Here is a 23,411-nt window from a genome sequence, read left to right as displayed (position 1 = left end):
GGGGGACAATTTCACTACCTTAGAATAGAATATCATCTATGTATGGACCTTTTACCTCAAAAATAACTCATCTACAGTGGCTTTAATACCTGTTCTACAAATGTATTTTGAATGAAAGTGACATAGGCTTTTATGGTCTTACCTGGCTCTTAAGCTTACTTGGGCTTCTTGATCTCTTTCTTAGCTTTATCTCCCACTATTCTTTTATATATAACTCAACCAACTTGGTGTACTTCCTATAACAGAATTTTTTGTGCACTTTTCCATCTCCATGTTCTTATTTGCCTTCTTATTTCTCATTAGAATTGTATGTTTCCTTTCAAGGTTGTCTCAAGCTCCTCCTTTTCAATCAATTGTTCTTTATAACCTGGTGTAACTTCTTATAATTCTTGGGTACTTACTTATTCTCTATACATTAATTAGTTATAATATATTGCTATGTATTTAGTTTTACTTTTATCTCGATGTAAGAATTAGTGTCTCCATTGTAACAAGATTGTTAAGGTCTCTAGTGTAAGGGCTATATCTTACAAGGTGATGTAGAGTAGAGGAAAGAGCTTGGCTTGGTTGACTTAGGTATTCCGGTCTCACTTTATTAGTACTTTCTTGAGAGTGAAATATGAGGAGCTGTTATATGCATCTATTTCATCTATCAGACCTCATGAAATGACATATGTTAAAAGAAGAATAAAGTCATACAGTAAGAAAAGTAAGTGCCATCAGAGGATCAGAAATCCTTGGGACACGTGGGTGGCTCAGTTGGGTAAGCATCTGACTTTGGCTCAGGTCATGATCTTATGGTTCGTGAGTTCAAGCCCCATGTCAGGCTCTGTGCTGACAGCTCAGGGCCTGGAACCTGCTTTAGAGTCTGTGTCTCCCTCTCTATCTGCCCCTCCCTCACTCACACTCTGTCTCTGTCTTTCAAAAATAAATAACTGTTAAAAATTAAAAAAAAAAAAAATCCTTGTAAGTGCACAAAATCAGAGTACTTTGCCAAAGAGGCAAAACCAGAAAAATCTGGAGCCGTAATCCCATCTAAAAGAGGACTGTTGCTAAGGTAGGATCAGTTCATGGGCAACTCTTAACTAACAAGTCTACCCTTCTGGAATTTGGGAACCAGAGCATCAGGTCAATAAAGAAAAACAAGTCAGTTTCTTTTCTGAAATAGCTCACATGGAGCAAATAGCTTAGGTGTAAGAAGATAAGTTTGCTTTATGTCTCTTTCCCCCCAAATACTTTAGATCCCAAAACAGGCAGGTCTGTCTTGTAGATAAAGCAGAATAGAATGCATCCTTTTTGTGGGCAATGCTTAGACCAAAGAAAGGAGAGACTGAATCTCACACAGAGTTCCTTTTTCTAAACTCATCACTCAAATGGTGCCAAGAGAGTATAGGAGACTTTTCTCCTCAAAAAGCATCCCAACAGAATGCTGAAATTAGAATAGATCCCTGAGGCAATAGGTGAACAATCTAGACACTTCTTTTTGAGACCATTTCCTGCGCTTCTGCCAAATAGCACACTTCAGTGGGGTTTGCATATAGACTAAAACATGGAGGGTAAATTCTACAGCTGCCAGGCCCCAGGAAGGGAATGATTTTATACCCAGTTGATGACCTTGGTATCTCTCCCTTCCCTCCACCCCATCACTGGATGTCAGCTATGGCACATAGAAACAACATCCATAGTCAAGAAAATGGGATAAGCAAACACCCAAGAATTCTCAAACATTTGATTGATTGTAAATAGGCAATAGTCATGATTGTAAACAAGAAATATTCTGTAGCTAATTGAGTAGAGAAGGAGTTTAACAAAGATTATTGGAATGGAATAGAATTAAGAGACCAGAAATAAACTCTTACATTTATGATGAACTAAGTTTTGACAATGGTGCCAAGACCATTCAATGTGGGAAAGACTAGCCTTTTCTACAAATGGTGCTGAAACATACCACAAGAAGGAGCCTAGACCTCTTCCCTGTATCATCCACAAAAATGTACTCTTCATGGATCAGAGTTTAAAGTAAGAGGTAAAACTATGTTAAAACTCTTTAAAAGAAAATATAGGAATGAATCTTAATGACCCTGGGTTAAGAAGCCTTCTCAGATACCACACCAAAAGTATAAATGACAAAAGAAAAATGTAGATGAATTGGCCTTCATGAAAATTTAAAACTTTTATGCCTCAAATGATACTGTCAGCAAAGTAAAAAGACAGCCCACAGGATGGAAGAAATATTCATAGGTCATTTATTTGGTAAGGGGCTCGTATCCAGGCTATATAAAGAACTCAAAACTAAAAAAGATACATAACCCAATTTAAAAATAGGCAAAGATTTGAACAGATACTTCTCCGATGAAGATATAAAAATGGCCAATGAGCACATGAAAATATGCTTGACGTCATTAGCCATTATGGAAATGTAAATCAAAACCACAATGAGATAACACTTCAGACTTACTAAGGTGACTAATCAAAAAGACAGATGATAACAAATGGTGGGAGGATGTGCAGAAATTGGAACCCTCCTACATAGCTGGGCTTGTAAAATGGTGTGGGTGCTTGAGAAACAATTTGGCAGTGACTCTGAAAGTTAAACAGAATTACTTATGACCCAGAAGTTCCACTCAAGAGAAGTAAAAACAGAGGTCCGCTCAAAAACTTGTACACAAATGTTGATGTTGACAAGAACAATATTCATAATAGCCCAGAAGTGGAAACAACCCAAATGTCATCATGGTATGAGTGGACAAGGAAACTATGATATATTCATACAATGGATTATTATTCAGCAATAAAAAGAATGAAGCACTAATATATGTTACAGCAGGGAAGCTTTGAAAACGTTATGCTAAATGAAACAGGCCAGTTATGAAAGACCACATACTGTATGATTTCATTTACATGAAATTTCCAGGAAAGGCAGATCTGTAAAGACAAAGTAAATTAGTGGGTACCTAGGGCTGGAGGCAGGATTAGAAGGAAATGGGGAGAGACTGCTAATAGGTACAGTGGAATTTCAGGGTGATGAAAATGTTCTAAAAGTGATTGTGGTGATGGTTGTACCATTGGAGAGTGTACTAAAAACCTATGGACCACGTACTTTATTAATTTTTTTTTAAATTTTGTAATGTTTATCTTTGAGAGAGAGAGAGAGAGACAGAGTGCAAGAGGGGAGGGGCAGAGAGAGAGGGAGACACAGAATCCAAAGCAGGCTCCAGGCTCCGATCTATCAGCACAGAGCCCAACATGGGGCTCGAACCCATGAACCACGAGATCATGACCTGAGCTGAAGTCAGATGCTTAACCAACTCAGCCACCCAGGCTCCCCTGGACCACACACTTTAAATGGGTAAATGGGACACGTGAATCATTTAACAAAGCTCTTAAATATATATGTTTTAGAATCATGGGAGATCTGGGGAACCAGGCTCAAGATTTACCTGTCAGATCCATACCCCCAAACCACACTACACTGTAATCTAGTGTGATGGGACACACTGCTGCCTGACATTGGACACTTGATTTTTCATTTTGCACTACTGTCATTATTGGTCTGTGTATTCAGCCTTACGGCAACTGCTGCAGTCAGCCCTGTTTGAACTTTTATTCTTAGGTACTTGACCTTGCCCCTACTGTCACTGCTGTTGCCCCCAGAAAGAGAAAGTTCTCTCCCTTCCCTTCTTTAGTATCTGAGGGAAATCTAAGGTGAGTACAATTTGAGGCAACATCTGTGTCACACTCATGGAAAGGAATCAGGAAGTTTCAGTAGTCTTTTCCAACATTTATTGAAGGAAGCAAATTTTACTCCCCCAATGAAATTCTTCACATTAAGAAAGGAATTCTGATGTTGGATGGGTGAAATAAATGACAAAATGCCTATTTCAAAAACCAATTAAGAGGCAAGAAATAAATGAATAATACAGTTAATGCCAAAGAAAAGTAGAGACTTTTATAAACACGTGATAGGATTTTGAACTCCTAGAATAAGAACAAGCTCTTATGGAAAATAATCGGTTAAAAATCTTTGAAAATTAAAAGTCTTATCTTTGAAATAAAAACAATAGCCTCCCTAAAACCACCAGCTTTAAGAGACAACCAGAACTGGACCTTTTCCTACCATCTATAACACTAGCACTTCCAAATCTGCTTGAATTATTCTGGTTAATTCCTAAGTTGTATTTCTTCTTCTGCCTTTGTTTGCCTGCACTATTACCAACCCACCAACCAGAGTACCATTGTTAAAATTTAATTTGTATCAAATAACTTCTCAACTAAAGACCCTCCACTGGCTTCCTTTTGCAATCCAATTAAAATTACTGAGGTCCTTCCAGTGGCTTTCGAAATCCAACATGATCTTGTTCTTTGCTTTTCTCCATTGTTATCCCCTGCTGTTCTCCCCCTCTGCACCATTCATTCCTGTTAGTCTGACTCCTGTCTCAGGGCGTTTGTACTTGGCAGTACTTTTGCCTGGAATTCTCTTACCTCAGATATCCCCATGCCTCAGTTCATTACTTTTTGCAGGTCTCTGGTCAAATCCCCCCTTTTAGAGATTTCTGTCCATCCATCCTTTTCCCATTCCTGTCACTCCTTTTCTCCCTAGCCCTACTTACTGGTCTCAGTGAACATTTAGAACCTTTTGATATACTATATTCTTTCTTATTTGTTGAGTGGCATGTAAGTTACATGAGTGCAGGAATTCATTTGATACATTGCTATCCCTATCTCCTAAAATACTGTCTTGCCTAGTAGATATTCAAAAAACCTACTTTTGTGATATCTGGGTGAATAAAGACAGCTTAAAAACACTGGACACAGCTAAAGTTGAATATGTCTATAACAACGTGCAGTATAACTTCCTGCTTATGGAAATGTTCTATAATCTATAATGAAGTGGCTATTGAGCACTTGAAATGTGGCTAGTGCAATTAAGGAAGTGAATTTTAATTTTATTTAATATTTAATCAATTTAAATTTGAATAGCCATGTGTTGCTAAATGGCTGCTATTTTGTATAGCACAGATAGCAAAGACTGAACAAAGGGTATTCTAAAAAAGGGAGAGGGGAGGAAAAGCAAGTTTAAAAAGTATGGTAAAATCATTGAGATAACCATTAAGAAAGACACACAATAGGGAAAGAGTGAAAGAAGAATAGAGCGGCAAAGGAGCTGCAAGGAGCTGTAGCTCTAGCAAAGCACAGTTCATTGTGCAGGGGGTATCTGGGCCATGGGAATAGGGAAAGAAGTCTAGGGGAAAGAAATATTTAAAGATGTTGAGGTATATTCATAGGGTGGGAGGGCATCGGGTAGGAGAAACACATTTCTTTTGACCTGTGGTGTTCAGGTGGCCACACATACATGAAGGAGAGCATGTATCTAAAGAGAGTTCCAGAAAGACAGAACAGGAAAAAAGGAATTAGGAAACATAATTTAAAAAATAATGAAATGTCTCAAATTTGAAGGAAGAAACAAGCCTTCAAGTTGATAGAGCCAACTAAATGCCGAGCAAAGTGAGTGAAAGACAAATCTTACCTAGACATATTGGTGACATTTCATAATACTGAAGACAAAGAGAAAAGTCTTAAACTCTTTTAGAGAGAAAAGCAAAAGGATGAAAATCAGGTTTATTTGCGTCATACTCTCCATTGGCAACATTGGATGCTAAAAGATAGTTAAGTAATATCTTCAAAATTCTGTGGGACAGTAATTTGAACCTTAACTTTTATTTTAATTTTTTTACTGTTTATTTATTTTTGAGAGTGGAGGGGGAGAGAGAGAGAGAGAATGAGAATGGGCAGGCGAGGGGCAGAAAGAGAGGGAGACACAGAATTGGAAGCAGGCTCTAGGCCCTGACCTGTCAGGACAGCCCAGCGCGGGGCTTGAACTCACGAATTGCGAAATCATGACCTGAGCCGAGGTCAGACACTCAACCTACTGAGCCACCTAGGTGCCCCAAACCTTAACTTTTATTTTAAAGGCAAAAATAAGGGGGTGCCTGGCTGACTCAGTTGGAGGAGCATGTAACCCTTGATCTCGGGTTGTAAGTTCAAACCCCATGTTGGATGTAGAGATTACTTAAATAAATATTTAAATATAAAAATTTTAAAAAGTAAAGGCAAAAATAAGAAGTTTTTTTTAATAGAAAGAATTAATTAAAATGAAAAATTAGTAAGGAACAGTAATAAGAAAGTAGTAAAACTTGGTGTTAAACCTAAATTTTTGTTCATTTCTATAAGGAAAATTGTTTTTAATGTGTAACTAAAATTCTATATGACGTTTGTATGAGAGGTTGCACTGGGGGGAAAAGGAAGGGAAATAGGTTAATAAAATTGTGCTCAAGTTTTTGTCTTGTTTTTGTTTTTGTCCTTTTAAGAGGGCAGTTACACTAGACTTTGATAGAACAATGTGTGTTTAAATACTATGTGCTAATATTGTATATATAACCTTAGATTACTAACGATAATAATCTTTAAACCATTAGGACTGAGGAGAAACTTGGATGACAATATCCAATTAATCTAACAAAAGGTAAAAAATTAAAAATGGAATAAAAAGGAAGCATGATAAATAGAAAACATTAAATTAGAATATAACAGTTAAGTCATTGTGGTAAATATGAATGGTTTAAATTCCCTTGTTAAAAGGCAGAGGCACTAAGATAGTGTTAGGGGAAAAATCAAGGTATGTGTGGCAGGACATATTCCTTCAAATTTCAAAAATATTCCTTCAAAATAAAATGACACAGAAACACTGAAAATATGTGATCGAACAAAAATATATACCAGACAAAAGCTAACAAAAAGGAAATGAGAGATAACATTAAATTTAAAACTAACAGTGGGAAATGGGACAGTTTTTTAAAAGAGTTTTAGAGCATTTTTAGGTTTACAGCAAAATTGAGCAGAGGCACAGAAATTTCCCATATACCCACTGCTACCACAGGTGCGTAACCTCATAGCCTCTCCTGTCATAAACATCTTCCACCTGAGTGATACTTTTGTTACAGTTGACGAGCCTACATTGACACATCATTATCACTCAAAGCCCATAGTTTACATTAGAGTTATTCTTGGTGTCATACATTCTGTAAATTTGGGCAAACATATAATGACATATATCCATCAGTTTAGTAATAACTTACAGAGCAGTCTTGCTGCCCTAAAAATCCTCTGTACTCTGTTTATCCTCCCTCCCCACTGCAGCCCCAATCTTATTACTGTCTCCATAGTTTTACCTTTTCCAGAATGTCATGTAGTTGGAATCATATAGTATGTAGTCTTACTAGATTGGTCTTTTTCATTTAGTAATATACATTAAAGATTCCTCTATGTTTGTCCCCCCCCCCCCCAAGGTTTAATAGCTGATTTCTTTTTAGAGCTGAATAATATTACATTGTATGTACCACAGTTTATTTATCCATTCACCTACTGAGGGACATTGTGGTTTCTTCCACTTTTTGGTAGTTATAAATAAAAAACTATCACAAAACATCCATGCGCAGGCTTTTGTGTGGACATAATTTTTCAGCTCCTTTGAGTAAATACCAAGGAACATGATTGCTGGGTCTTACGGTAAATATATGGTTTATTTTGTAAGAAAGTGGTTGTACCATTTCTCACCAGCAGTGAATGTGAGTTCCTGCTGCTCCACATCCTTCCTTGCATTTATTGTCTGTTCTGGATTTTGACCATTCTAAATCACTGTTTAGTCATAAGTTGTTTTAATTTGCATTCCCCTGATGACATATGATGCAGAGTATGTTTTCATATGCCATTTGCCATCTGTTTATCTTCTTTGGTGAAGTGCCTGTTAAATTTTTTGACCCCAAAGAAAGATTTCATTGATAAAAGACCTCCCAAAACACAAGTCAGTCATAAACTTTTATCCATCTAACAACATAACTGAAAAATATAAAGCAACCCTATTTGTAATCGTACCATATAAGATACTATAACCATACTGAGGTGCCTGGGTGGCTCAGTCGGTTAAGCATCTGGTTCTTGCTTTTGGCTCAGGTCATGATCTTGCAGTTTTGGGGATCCTTCTTCCCTGTTCTTGCTGTCTCTCTCTCTCTCAAAATAAATAAACAGTAAAAAAAAAAAAAAAGTATAACCATACTGAGAAAACCTGCTTCAGAGTACATTTTAAAATATTTTTTAAAAGTGAGTGCATAAAAATCAATTACGGAGAATTTGAGTAATGTGGAGATATATATACATATATATATATGTATATATATATATATGTATATATATGGATTCAAAAAACAGGAAAATTTAAATACCCATGAAACTTATATTTATTGAATCTCAAAGAAATAGCACCTGATTCCAAACCTTACAGTTCATGCAGACTGTTTCTCTCATTTCAGTGAAATAAGGTTTGTCATTAACACAAAAGTATAGCAGAAAATAAAATATTTATGCTTGATAAATTTTAAAACATCCTTAAAGTAATTCTTGGGGAATTATTGGCAATGAAGTGAGATTAGATTATTTTTAATGCTTCCCCACTCTAAAATGCTATCATTCAAGATTGATTCCTGGTATTTCTCACATTCCCTAAATGCAGAACCTAACTTACCAAATAAGTATTCTTTGCTAAAGAAGACAAAAGCAATATTGTTTTTAAATTAGAGGTTTGTAATATCTGAAAAAATCCACTTGCATACACATATTAGAGAAATAGAATTAAACATTAAAATGAGTAAAAAACTAATTTAAAAATCCAGGGGCTTTATGGCTCCTGATCTCAGGGTTGTGAGTTCAAGCACCATGTTGGGTGTAGAGTTGGCTCAAAAAAATAAAAAATTTAAACATAAAAAAAAAAACCAAGGTGCTTGGGAATTTCTCCTCCTTGAGTGTTCTCCCCAACATTTCTTATCTGTATTTTACAGTTAGGTACGTATATATTTTACCAATTGTGAACTGTATTTTATTAATTTTGTAGATTTTTATTTATTTTGAGAGAGAGAGGGAGCATGAGTGGGAGGGGCAGAGAGAGGCGTGAGAGAATCCCATTCAGGGAGGCCTTTGCAACATTGGAATCGTGAGATCCTGTCCTGAGCCAAAATCAAGGGTCCGGTGCTCATGGGACTAAGTAACCCAGGCACCCTGTGAGCTGTATTTTAATGCAGTAGCTAAAGGCCAAAGTAAATCACTGGTCAGGCAAAGGTATATGCATGAAGATTGGTTCAATATGGAAATTCTGTTTGCATTTGTCTTTAAAGTTGTGTGAATTTCAAAAAAAAAAAAAATCATGTCTTAGTTACTAGTCTACCCTAATGAAAGCAAGGTAATAACTATTTTTATTTTCTCATTAAGGCATGTCTCACATATTATGCACTTAATTTCTTACATCTGGGAAAACTAGAAGCTGATCCTTATTAAATGTACTACATTTTAAGAATATATTTTTTCTTGTCTTTAAAATGATATTTAATTGGGTCTTTTCAGCAGAGCACTTTAGGTAGTGAGGGCATATTAGAGGAAAAGACATATGCTAGATTTTTAAAAATATCTAAACTCAGAAGTATCAAATTTAAGGCATCAAAGTATCAAAACTTAGTATTTAAATTTAAGCAGTAGCTCTCATATATGTAAATTTAGATATCCCTTTCGGAAGCTTATTGGGATGATGGAAAAGCATGTTGTGCTATTCAGGATATTAAGCATCGTACAAAATCCAAGATAATTTATTTTAAAGTTGTTTTCCATTGGCACTGGAAAGAGAATATTTTAAGCCTAAACAAGTATGCTTTGTTTTATATAGAGTGCCTCATATTTTTATTTTAATGTGTTCCTAAAAGCAGTGTCATGAAGCAAATTGTTAATATTTGATGATTGATGTTATTTTTCTTATGATGTGGAAATTAATTGCATTAGAACCTTTAGTGTGTGAAGTATATAATGTAAAATAGGCTTAGTGTACCACAAATATAGCTAGTATGATAATGTATTATAAATATGACTCAAACTAATACATCAGACATTATAAACCACTATTAACAATTTTATGTGCTGCTTAGAATTTACAAAAGCTTTGGGAAAATGATTTGACCTTTCTCATACAGTTTTTTAAGAAATTCAAGGTACATTGGTCTTTTTTCTTCCCTTGAAGCGATTATTTAGCAAGGAGAAGCATTCAAAATAATCTTATTGGTAGCTATTTCAAAATTAGTTGTAGGTGTTTGTTGCTGTGATAATGGCAGCTTACCTCATTTTTCTTTATTCTTTCTCGTTCTTTTAGTGTATTCTAAGGTATACTTGCAGCTGCTCTGGATGTGATTTTAAAAAGTTCATCATAAAAGAATAAGTATTTTTATATCTTTTTTGCTGCTTATCATAGTACTTCACACTTTCTTGGAGCATTCTTAAAATTACCAGTTTTTAAGTAAAGACTTTAATTTGGGGTGGGCGGCTGGGTGGCTCAGTGGGTTAAGTGTCTAACTTCGCTCAGATCATGATCTCACGGTTCGGGAGTTCGAGCCCTGCATCGGGCTCTGTGCTGACAGCTCAGAGCCTGGAGCCTGCTTCAGATTCTGTGTCTCCCTCTCTCTCGGCCCCTACCCTGCTTACACTCTGTCTGGCTCTCTCTCTCTCTCACACACAAATAAATAAACATTAAAAAATTAAAAAAAAAATTTTTTTTTAATGTTTATTTCTGAGACAAAGACAGAGCATGAGTGGGGGAGGGGCCGAGAGAGAGAGACACACAGAATCCGAAGCAGGCTCCAGGCTCTGAGGTGTCAGCACAGAGTCCGACGCGGGGCTCGAACTCACAGACTGCGAGATCATGACCTGAGCAGAAGTCGGACGCTCAACTGACTGAGCCACCCAGGGGCCCCAAGTAAAGACTTTAAATTAGAGAAACTTCAAATAATTTTTCAGCAAATTACAGTGGAAAAGTGCAGTTTATTTTTTGCTCCAGTGAAATATGGTTAATTAGATAAATATTTATAAAAGACTACTAATAAGAGAAAAAGGAAATGTCTGTTGAGTAAGTGTATGTATGTATGTATGTATGTATGTGGTGTATGTTTATATACCATGTCATGTGTTAATAGTAGTATTCTGGCTCAAAACATTTTTTTTCAGCCTAACACAGGTAAGACCTGACAGTCTCCCATGTGGAGCAATGGCTGTTGTGGCATTGATTCTCAACCCAAACAATTGTGATGGAGGGACTACCTCCCAATAGATTATATCAGAACGTAATGGGGGAGGGGCAATGTATATTTAAAGGTCTGTGATAAGCAGCTCTTCCATACACACTCCTAGAATCATTGCTGTAATGGTTCCTAACTGGGAATGTGGGAAGATTTTTTTAGTAATGAAACCTAGTGGTTGGTGTAAAGCCTAAACTCTGAAGAGTCTGTATGACCAGAGAAGAAAAATGAATAGAAATTTCTTATTGGAATAAACAAATAACTAGTAAAGTCTATATTTAAAGTCAGAAATTTATCAATACCTTCTGTAGTACTGATAACAATTAATATCTGGATAATGCTTGCCAATTTATAAAGTTATTTTACATTAAATATCAACGAATTCTTACCAGAACCCTTTGAGATAATTAAGGCAAGTATTCTTATCACCTCCATTTTGCAAATGAAGAAATGTAAGTTTAGACACATCGAGTGGCTTCTTCAAGTTGAAAGACCCTGTGCTAAGGGAAAAAGTATGTTACTGTAAGAAGCTGCCCATTTCATCCATGAGAGGCATGGGTTTTTTCATCATAATTTGTCCAAAAAACTTGAAAGAAGCTCTTTAAAGTAAATAAAAGGAAATAGATCTTTCTACTCTAACAGATTCCAATCACCTCTATCATTCACAGGTTCTCTCTCTTCCCATTCCCTCTCATCTTTTTACCTTCTTCCTCCTGCCCCTTCCCTCCCATTCTCTTCCTTTTTATTTCTTCCTTTTCACTTCCTACCTCCTCCTCCTTACTTACCTCTCCCTCTTTATCTCCCCTTACCCTGTACATGGCCCTTCCTCTCCTCCCATCCTCCCCACTCTTCCATTCTCCATCTTTCTTCTCCCTCCTTCTCTGCCTCATTCCTTCTTTCCCTCTCCCCATATGTCTTTCTCTTCCCTTCTGTCTCCTCCTTCCCTTTTTTCTCCTCATCCATCTCCCAATGATTGAAATAAATGGATTTCAGAATTGTTTAGTCAGTGTTTTTTCATTATTCTTAGGATCCCATGAGAAGTGAGATATAAGCTAAATAGAGGAAGTCCTGGGTCCTCTATTATCCTAACTATAGTCAGTGTAACTCAGCTCTTATTTTTAGTCTATATTAGCATTCTGTGACAAGTTTCATTTAAAAGAAGTTTTGCTCCTTTTAAAGTCTGAAAATGAAAGTATAAGTTGCTAATCAAATAGAGGTGTTATTAGAGAGTATAGAACTTGGCTTTCCTGTGGCATAGTATTTTCTTACAGTTTCTGTAAGTTTCTCTTACAGTCAGTACCAAGCTGAGTGGTATGCAAGTCTGAACCAACACAACAGTTTTTGTAGTTTTTTTCTAGTTATATTACTAAAAACATAACTGATGCAAGCCATTATTATAAAAAGTAGTTTCTGATCTGGGACCACTATAATAAAATGAAGCATAGAACGGACCAAAACTCAACTTGATGTCATTTAACCATGTAAATAGAACTATTCCATTTATATATAGAGAGAGAGTAGGGGTAAAATTGATGGAATCATCATGGAGAATAATTTGGCAATATGAACAAAAGCTTTAAAAAATGTTTCTTCTTTGACTTTATCCCCTTCTTGGAATCTTTTTAAGGGGAAAAATTATATTGAGCAGATATTACTCCTTAGTCCACTCAATATAATTTGATTTGGCAAACTGCCATTCTCTCATTTCATTTTATTTTGGTGGACCTGACAATCATGTGACCCTATCACAAAAGTGGGAATAGGTCCCAGCTTGACCAATCAAAAGACTTCCACCTTTGGATGGGGGGGCTGGGTGGCTCAGTCAGTTAAGAGTCTTTGACTCAGGTCCCGATCCCATGATCTTGAAATCCAGCTCTGTGTTGGGCATGGAGCCTGCTTGAGGCTCTCTCCCTCTGCCCCTCCCCCACTTACGCTTGTGCATGTGTGCACACACTCTCACTCAAAAAAAAAAAAAAAAAAAAGACCAGCCTTTGGGACACAGTGAGTGGTACATGAGTTGACTATGATCCAAGTATTGAGGTTTTGTGAATTGATAAGGACACTAAGAGAGAAAGGGTCACAGGCTGTAAAACTTGTTTGGGGTCATTAGAGACCACCTTTGCCATCATATGACTGGTCCAACACAAAGGAAAAGAAAAATATTGAGAAATATAAAATCAGGTTCCTAAAATGACACTCCAGAAGACATCATATGAACCCAATATCCACTATCAGTGATGGACTGAAGCACCATCATTTGGACTCCCTGTTAGAGTCAAATACATTTCCTTTTTTATTACAAAAAATTTTATTATTTTTTTATTGAAGTATGGTTGACTCACAATGTTATATAAGTTTTAGGTACATTTTCTTTTTTAAAAGCAAGTTTTGATTTGGGCTTCAGTTCACATGCAACCTAAAGTGCTCTGACTATATATGATCCAAAAAGGAAGAAAAAATGTTGATGTAGATACTTCCTGCCTAATTTTTTTTATTAAAAATTAGTTTTTAATAAAAACATTTTTGAGATATAATTTGCATACCATACCATTCACCCAATTTAAGTATACAATTCAGTCATATTTAATATGTTCACAAATGGTGCAGTCTCTCCCCATTCCTCCTCCACCCCTAGACAACCACTGATTTACTTTTTGTCTCTGTAGATTTACCTATCTATTCTGGACATTTCATATAAGTGAAATCATGTAGTATTATGGCCTTTTATTACTAACTTCTTTCGCTAGATATTTTCAAAGTTCATTAATGTTGTTCCATATATTAGTACTTCATCCCTTTGTAAGGCCAAATAATATAATATTTATTATATGGATTTACTAAATATTGTTTATCCATCCATTGCATGATGGACATTTGGATTGTTTCTACTTTTTGGCTATTATGAATTATACTGCTATAAACACGTATGTATAAGTTTTTCTTCTGGGTATATATTTTAAGTATAGAATTATTGGGACATATAACTATTTTTAACCATTTGAGGAACTGCCAGACTGTTTTCCATAGTGGTTGCACCATTCTACATATTTACCAGTAGCAGTGCATAAGAGTTCCAACTTCACTTGTTTGCCAACACTCATTAATACCTGACTTTTTTATTATAGGCATCTTAGTGAGTATGAAGTGGTTTACCGTTGTAGTTTTGGGTTTGTTTGTTTATTCATCATGATGAGTGTACTCTTTAATCCCCATCACCTATTTCACCCATTACATCTCCTTCCCGCTCCCCTCCCCCCAACCATCCTCTGGTAACCATCAGTTTGTTCCCTATAGTTAGGAGTCTTTTTCTTGGTTTGTCTCTCTCTCTTTTTTCTTTGCTCATTTGTTTTTATAAATTCCACATGTGGGTGAGATCATATGGTATTTGTCTTTCTCTGACTTATTTTGCTTAGCAATTACATTCTCTTCCTCGTCCGTGTTGCAAATGGCAAGATTTCATTCTTTTTGATGGCTCATAATATTCCATGTATGTATACATCTTACTTTATTCACTCATCTATCCGTGGACACATGGGCTGCTTCCATAGTTTGGCTATTGTAAATGATGCCGCAATAAATGTAGGGGTGCATGTATCCCTTCAGATTAGTGTTTTTGTATTTTGGGGGGGTAAATACCCAGTAGTGCAATTACTAGGTCATAGGGTAGTCCTATTTTTAACTTTCTGAGGAATTTCCATACTGTTTTTTACAGTGGTTGCACTGCTTTGCATCCCCACCAATAGTGTGTAAGGGTTACTTTTTCTCCACATCCTTGCCAACACTGGTTGTTTCTTCTTTGTTTGATTTTAGCCATTCTGACAGGTGTGAGATGATGTTTCATTGTAGTTTTGATTTGCGTTTCCCAGATATTAATGAATGAATGATGTTGAGCATCTTTTCATGTGTCTTTTGAACAGGCCATCTGGATGTTTTCTTTGGAGAAATGTCTGGATTTTTATGGATTTTTTATTTGGATTTTTTTTTAATTTTTAATTGGGTTATTTGTGTTTTGGGGGGTGGGTAATCAGTTGTATCAGTTCTTTATAGATTTTGGATACTAACCCTTTATCAGATATGTCATTTGCAAATAACTTCTCCCATTCAATAGGTTACCTTTTAGTTTTGTTGATTATTTCCTTTGCTGTACAGAAACTTTATATTTTGATATAGTCCCAATAGTTTATTTTTACTTTTATTTACTTTGCCTAAGGAGACGTATCTAGAAAATTGTTGCTACAGCTGATGTCAAAGAGATTACTGAAAGCTTAGAATTTTCTGTGCATAAGTTTTGCATATTTTTTGTTAAATTTATTTTTAAGTATTTTATTTTTTTGGTGACATTTTAAATAGAATTGTTTTCTTCATTTTAGTTTTGATTGTTCATTACAAGTGTTTAGAATAACAACTGATTTTTGTATACTGACCTTATATCCTGCAACCTTGCTGAGATCATTCATTAGTTCTAAGAGTGTTTTAGTGGATTGTTTAGAGTTTTTTTCTATATACAAGATCATGTCATCTGTGAAAAGAGATAGTTTGTTCCCTTCCCTCCCTCCCTCCCTCTTTCTTTCTTTCTTTCTTTCTTTCCTTCTCTTTCTTTCTTTCTTTCTTTCTTTCTTTCTTTCTTTCTCCCCCCCCCCCCCCCCCCCGCAAAGGAGAGTGCACGTGTGCACACAAACAGGGGAGGGGGCAAGGGAGATTGGGAATCTTAGACTGGCTCCGTGCCCAGCTCAATCTCACAATTGTGAGATTATGACATGAGCTGAAATCAAGACTCAGACACTTAACTGACTGAGCCACACAGGTGCCCTATTTTTTTCCTTTCTAATCTGGATTCCTTTTACTTTTTCGTTTGTTTGTTTGTTTGCCTAATTGCATTGGCTAGAACCTCTAGGATAATGTTGAGTGAAAGTGGTGAGAACAAATATCCTGTCTTATTCCTGATCTTAGGGGGAAAATGTCTGGTCTCTTACCATTAAGTATGATATTAACTCAATAGATGCCCTTTATCAAATTGAGGAAGTTTCCTTTTGTTCCTAGTCTGCAGAGTATTTTTATCATGGAAGTGTTGATTTTTTCAGACGTTTTCTCCATCTATTGAGATGATCATGTGGCTTTTGTTGTATTGGTGTGATGTATTACATTAATTGATTTTCGGATATTAAATTAACCTTGCATTCCTGGGATAAATCACACTTGGTCATGGTGTATAATTATTTATACATACTATGAGGTTCAGTTTACTAATGTTTTGTTGAAGATTTCTATTTTCATATTTATATAAGCATATTCATTTTAGTTTTCATGTGGTTTCTTTGGCTTTATATAATGAGTTGAGAAATGCTCCTCAATTTTTGAAAGAGTTTGTAAAGATTTGTAGTTAAATATTTCCGTGTTTGATATAATTCACCATTGAAGCCATATGGGCCTGGGCTTTTTATTTATGGGTAGGTTTTTTGATTCTTGATCAGACTCTTTACCTGCTATATGTGTATTTGCATTGTCTATTTCTTCTTTAAGTCTATTTTAGTATTTTGGGTTTTGGGGAATTATTCTATTTCATGTAGGTTAATCTAATTTATTGGTGTATAGTTGTTCATAGTATTCCTTTTAATTTTTATTTATGTAAGGTTGATAGTAATGTCACCTTCTTAATTTCGGATTCTAGTAATTTCTTTCTTTTTTTTTTTTTTTTGTCAGTTTAACTAGACTTTTGTTGATTTTGTTCACCTTTTCAGTGAACGAGTTTTGGCTTTATTGACTTAATTTGTGTTTCTATTTAATTATAATGTTTTCATACTAACAGAGATGTATTTCCTAAAATTAGTTTTTCACAATAGAACTTAATATATATCACATATTTTGCAATGTTACCTGAGCATTTTATTTGTCCGATCAGATTCTCAGATGCTTAACACTGGAAATGATTTGAAAAACAAAGTCAAAAGTGACTCAGTGCTGCTTACCAGTGAAGAGTATGATGTGAAGGAACAGCACAGCATCACTCAAGCCACTCAGACAAGTCCAGAGGTTCCTTGGCCTTCTCAGTTGGTTAACTTTCCTGGGTGCTCCTTTGATTTTACTAGGGAACAGGTAATAGAAAAACTAATTTATTCTCATTCAATTTGGGAAATTAAAACAAATACTAGATACTAAAAAGTTAAAACATTATTCACTTATTCATTTAAATAATGTTTATTGAGTGCTTATTATGTGCCCAGGCACTGTGTTAGATGCCATGGATATAGTGTTGAGCAAGATTGGAACATTCCCAGCCTTCACAAAGGTTGTAGTCTAATGAGAAGGTAGAGGAGTAAATGTGGGAGAGTACCAGTTCCTGGAATCTAGAAAAGAATCCTGGAGGATAGGTTCTTTTTGATGTCTTATTTTTAAGTTTGTGAAAGTATTATAATATTTCAGAACATTGGAAAAATATTTTTAAACAACTTTAATGCATTCTAACTTTCTGCAGTGCTATCAATATATATTTTAAAAATTTTCCTCTCAGGCTCTTTTCCATAATTTTTCAAAATAATTATTATTCTAATGTATATACTATATATATTTTTTACTTAACATGGTTTAACAAATATTTTTCCATATAGCTATATATGCTTCATATTTATTTTAATGGCAGAGTAATATGGATGTGAATGTACTATCACTTTTTTTTAAGTTTATTTATTTATTTTGAGAGAGACAGAAAAAGTGCAAGCAGGGGAGGGGCAGAGAGAGAGGGAGAATCTCAAGCAGGCTCTGTGCACAGAGCCTGACATGGGCTGGCTCGAACTCATGAAACTGTGAGATCATGACCTGAGCCAAAGTCAGGAGTTGGATGCTCAACCATCTGAGCCACCCAGGTACCCCGTGCTATCACTTCTAATTCTTCCTCTTAATATTTGTTAACATTTGAGTTGCTTCTTATTTTTGTTATCATAAATAAAATATCCAGCAGAATTTTAATTCTCTATGCTAGAACCAAAGAATGAGTTCACTTATCTGTTCACCAGAAGTTTTTGGATGTCACCTTTGAGCTAGGAATAGAAAATTGAACAATATATCATCCCTATCAAGAAACTTGAAGTCTAGTGGGAAAGATAGAAGTGTGTAATTGATGGTCATAACATACTGCAATGCAAGTGCAATGCTGGAGATTGGAGAAATATAGGGAATACCCAACTTGGTTTAAGGCAGGAATTCTTAAGCTGGACCCAAAGAAGTCTTGAGAACTTTTTGAAATTAAACATGTATATATTAATGTATCTGTGTAAATGTGTTTTGGAGGAGAGAAAGGTCTTACTGAGTTTTATCATTAAATCTTCATAGTTAGGGGTTAGGGAATAGTTCGAAGAGGAAAAATTACTTCAACTGAGTCTTAATGTGGGAGGGGAGACCTATTGGCCATCTGGATGAAATGTTTAATGAGATATTCAGAATATGGGCCTGTGGCTCAAGACAAAGTTTCGTGCTAGATCAAGTTATGTGATAGACCCATAGGAGTAGATGAGATCATCTAAGAGAGTAAGTGACTCAAGTTATAGGATGACCAATTACAGAATCTAACAGAGTAGTAACATTTAAGGGTTCTTAAACAGCAGAGGAAAAGAAGAAAAGCCTGTGGGTGAACAGAGATAAACATGAAAGAACTGAGGCATAAAAGGTAAAAGAGAGAGGCTTAGGAAGGAAGAGCAAGGTCAGCAGTGTGTAAAACCACAGGGAGGTCGAGGGGATTTGAAATTAAACAAAAGCACTATTAGATTTATAAAGTGCTTCATCTTAAGTCCACTCTCACCAGCACTGGGTGTTTTTACTATCCCAAGTGTCACACCTTTAGATACTGTGTAAATAGTCTGTATATTCTGAAAATGATTAAATTCTCTTACTTCCCAAATTTATCATTTCTGAAATTTATCATTTCAGCTCATGGAAGAGAATGAATTTCTTAAACAGGAATTGGCCAAAGCTAAAATGGCTCTTGCAGAGGCTCACTTGGAAAAAGATGCTCTTCTTCATCATATAAAGAAGATGACAGTTGAATAACAGGAATGGCAATCAAAAATTAAAATTAATAGCTGTGGAGTAGGGAGGTTATATTTATAATGTTATGTTACCAATAGCAGAAGACTTTCCTTTTCATGAAATGACAATAAAATGAAGTAGAATGTGATGAAGTGGTGACTGTTCCAAAGCCAGTTTAGAAAGTATTAGGTACGGGCATTACAATCTTTTGGTTGTTTTGTGTTTTGGGGTTTAACCCTCTTTTAAACTGGTATGATATGGGGAAGTCAACACATACTGTAAAATAATTACATGCCTAATGGAAAGAAGGTGTCATTTCCTAATTTTGATATCACATTATAGGCACTTTTTAAAAAGAAAATTGGAAAGCTATTGTGTTCCCACAGATTGCTGGTTTTATTTATCACTATTTGTTAATAATTTATTTACAAAGATTCAAATGCTTTTAGGGCTAATGTAATTAAAAGGAGGCTTACCTTTTAAATGTTATTAAAATTATGTACTTAAATCTATAGTTATTTAATTACTGTGGAAAAGTCCAATCAAGTTAATAAATTATATTGACTGGGTTTGAAAATTCTGGAAAATCATCACCCTACTGAACTTACAAAGTAACTTGAAAATGTGAAAAACAAATCATTTAAAATGATTAATAAACTGTATAAGTTAAAGCTATAATTTTCAACTAAAAGATCGTACAAATGTAAAAATAAAAAGCACAAACTGTAAAAAAGCAAAGCATTACAGTATATGGCCAACTGATTTAGAAAGCATTACTTGTACATTCCTTAAACGGTTTATGTTAGAAGTAAAAGAATAATTTAACTATCCCTACATTTGGTAGCATTTGTAACTACAAGAATTTTAATTAATACTATTTATATTATTTCTTTACCTTTATCTTTTCTCTATTTAAGGAGGGGAATGTTTGCAGAGAATTTTCTTTTCATATACATAAAATTTCATACCATTCTGGTAGTAACATATTAGGTAGATGTTTACACATATTGTATTTATAAAGCTAGTTTTGATTAAAGGTCTCTGTGATATAAATATTATCTTCTATAATAAGAATAATGGTACATTTTGAATTCTATTTTCTAGGGATTGTTAAGATTGAAACCAACGTGAGAGAGAAAATCATGCATTATAAAAGTTTATGAGTGTTTAAGAAACAGATGTTTTTAAAGATTTAAAATATATTTCTGATAGAATTAAACTAAGTAGGGTCTATTTTAAAATTCACATTCTTAAACATAAATATATCCAAGCTATAACATGAAACAGCTCAGACTACTCTTTCTTTAAGATACTTGAAGATTTTAAATGACATTACAACACTTATGGTGCTTTGCTTGTTTGGCATGACTTCCATAGCCATCCCTATATCGGAATACTTGGAGGAAAATACATGTTTCATTTACATTAAGTGTTGGAGTGATTTAGATTTCACTGAAAACAATACTGGCCTTTTTTTTTCCTTCTGTAACATCCATTTTCATTGACATTATTTAAAAATACAGGCCTGTTGTGGGAGCTGAGGATATAGCAAAGAACAAATTAAATTGTTAATTTTTTACCTCAGAGTATTTTAAAAATCACCTTTAAACCATGTTAATCTAAAACTATACAGTAGTCTTAGACTAAAAGCAAAGGTCTAATTGAAGATTTAAAACATACAGCTTATATCATTAGTTTAGAGTACTGTTGATTTGTAGGTATTCAACAAAAGCAGTCTCTTACACAAAAGCAGGACTGATGGGACATCAACTTCTTCAGAGCTGACAGTTTCTCAGGACTGCCTTATTTGCTCCATAGATGTTTTAAATTTATGGTGTAATTGTTTAGTGTTACAGAAGCTGGATGTTTTCCTTTTTCCTTTTCAGTTTACTTGGCCTTCTCAAGAAGCATATAAACAGTAGAGATGATAATTAATATTGATTTGAGCATTCTTATATGCTTTGTTGGACTTTTTAAATTTATAGTGAGTACTATTTTTATAGAGATTGAAAATTCATAAAGCACTTTGAAAAACATTATCTCATGTAATTCTCACAACAAATCTGGGAGGTAGGTATTACTCACATTTTATAACTTTTACCAAACAAACCCTGTGGCTTAAAAAAGAACAAGTGACTTGACTGAAATCACAATCAATAACTTGCCCTTTTGACTTAAATCCCAATTATATGTTTTTATTTTACCTTTGTCATTAATTCACAGATTTTGCCAGAGGTAGGGAAAGGAGTCATTTACTTACTTTTATCTGTTTTTTTTTTATAAGATAAATATAATACTTCTAATTGTGCAAGTGTGATGTGTGTATATTTTTCAAACTACTTAGAAGATAGTGGGAGAACCTTTGTTTAAGTTAACCCCAACCTTTTCACAGTGTGAGAAATACAGGAGTAAACCTATGATAAACTTACCAGAATTTTTTAATGACCATAAAGTAGAAAAAAAAAGTTTCCATATTTTTTATTTATTTTTACTTTTATGTTATTTGCACTGAGTCTCTAGCCAGAGATGTTAGTGATCACGGGCTGAAATGGTAATTGTGTTTTGCCTTTTAATTTTATGTACATCAAAAACATTTTCTTAGTATCTTGTATTTTTTTTCTTATCTCATTTTGTCCTAGAATTTCAAAAGACCACCCTGTGACATTAATTGTGATGAAGTGTTATTTTTTATTTAAGCCACATAAGAATGGCTAGGTGTGATTGCATGAAAATATATGTAGAAAAATTAACCAGAAACTCCTTTCTGGATTTGTTGTAGTTATTTGGTATTTGTCACAACAAGAGTTATAATAACTTCCACTTTAACAAGTTTTTATTAATCTCCACTCTACTCAAGACATTTCGTATTTCAGTGAATGGTACCACCATCACCCTGGTTCCCAAACTGGAAACCCTGAACTACTCTTAGACACTTTCCTCTCCCTACCTGCCCCCCACCGTCAGCTCTTTACCTGGTCCTGTCATTTCTCGTATTTGTCGGCTTCTCTCCACCTCTCACCGCCTCCCTAGCTACCATCAGCACCTTTTGCCTGCATTACTGCAGTTGCCTCCTGACTGGTCTTCCTACAGCTCCTCTGGCCCTCCTCTGATTCACTCTACTGCAGGCAAAATTCTCTTTTGAAGTGCAGTTTTAATCAAGGCAAACCCCCCCCCCCCCCAATCCCTATTCTTACCCACTTTAATGGCTTTTTCTTGCTCTTAAGATGAAAACAAAAATATTTAAGTTAGAGCCACTATTTAGGGTATAATTCTGAGCATTAAAAGAGTTAACGTCCAAACCATTAAAACGGTGGCTGGCACATAATTGTACATCGTGTTTCAGTTACTTTGTTACTTCGTTGCACTTCAAGTATCTGGAATGAGTGGGAATTAAAGTGCTTCTTCCACCACAGGAGCCTTTGTTTGTGTTCCTTTGTCTGGAAATACCTTTTCCTGTTGCATTGCCTAGTTTAATTCTTATTTGTCTTTTCAGATCTCACTTATTCATCACTTCCTCAGGGAAGCATTCCTTAATTCCGGTCACACAGTAAGAACCACTGTTGTCTGTTATCACATGAACACATACCTCTACTTAGCGTTGAACATCTTTGTAATTTTATATGTATTTATTTGATTAATGTAGACCCTCTAGACTGTAAACCCCCATGAGGACAGGAACTGTGTTTTTGTTGTCAATGTTCAACTTTGTATTCCTTATGCCTCATACAGTGGCTGGCACATAGTAGGTGCTCAATAAATCTGTTGAAAGAATAAAATGAGTGGATGAGGTATCAAGGGTGTTTTTTAGGTATTAAGTTTTTCCTCTACGTTGGATTAGGAGAGATGGAACACTGGTAGAAAGTAAATAGTGGTAGTTATTTAAAGGAACAGACACTTTGAGTCCTTAGGGAAAGAAAAAGGTGGGCAATGGAGAAATTTGCGATAGTGTTTTCTTCAGAATTTTTAGTCTCTGAACTTGTAGTTGATTTATCACAAACCATCACAAAACAGAAAATTAGCACATCACTTCATGAAACTGCTAGAGTGCCAGAATGTCATCTGGCTTTGATTGTAACATATGGTGTTGTGGCTGTGAAGATCTGACAGTCCTATCAGCCAAACAAAATGGAAACAAGGCCAAAAGAGTACTGGCTGAAATAGTTTTCGATTTTTGACAAATTGACTAGTACACAGGATCCGTAGTGCCTAATTCCTTAAAGTACAAAAATC

General features: G+C 35.1%; 1 protein-coding gene across 2 annotated transcripts in view; it reads left to right on the top strand.

Annotated features, from left to right (window-relative positions):
* BLTP3B (bridge-like lipid transfer protein family member 3B) overlaps nt 1-22,960 on the top strand; it is a 112,577-nt gene extending 89,617 nt beyond the window's left edge. For both annotated transcript variants that reach the window (XM_078449565.2, XM_078449566.2), the window contains 2 exons: nt 17,062-17,255; nt 19,083-22,960. In XM_078449565.2, the coding sequence (XP_078305691.2) occupies nt 17,062-17,255; nt 19,083-19,202 (314 nt within the window). In that variant the 3' untranslated portion in view covers nt 19,203-22,960. The remainder of the gene's footprint in view (nt 1-17,061; nt 17,256-19,082) is intronic.
* The last annotated feature ends 451 nt before the right edge of the window (nt 22,961-23,411 follow it).

Source organism: Panthera onca, chromosome B4 (genome assembly GCF_046562875.1).
Source record: "Panthera onca isolate mPanOnc1 chromosome B4, mPanOnc1 haplotype 2, whole genome shotgun sequence".
In the NCBI taxonomy this organism is placed as follows: domain Eukaryota; kingdom Metazoa; phylum Chordata; class Mammalia; order Carnivora; family Felidae; genus Panthera; species Panthera onca.
The sequence above is the reverse complement of the archived record's forward strand: the minus strand, read 5'-3'. Positions and strand labels throughout refer to the sequence as shown.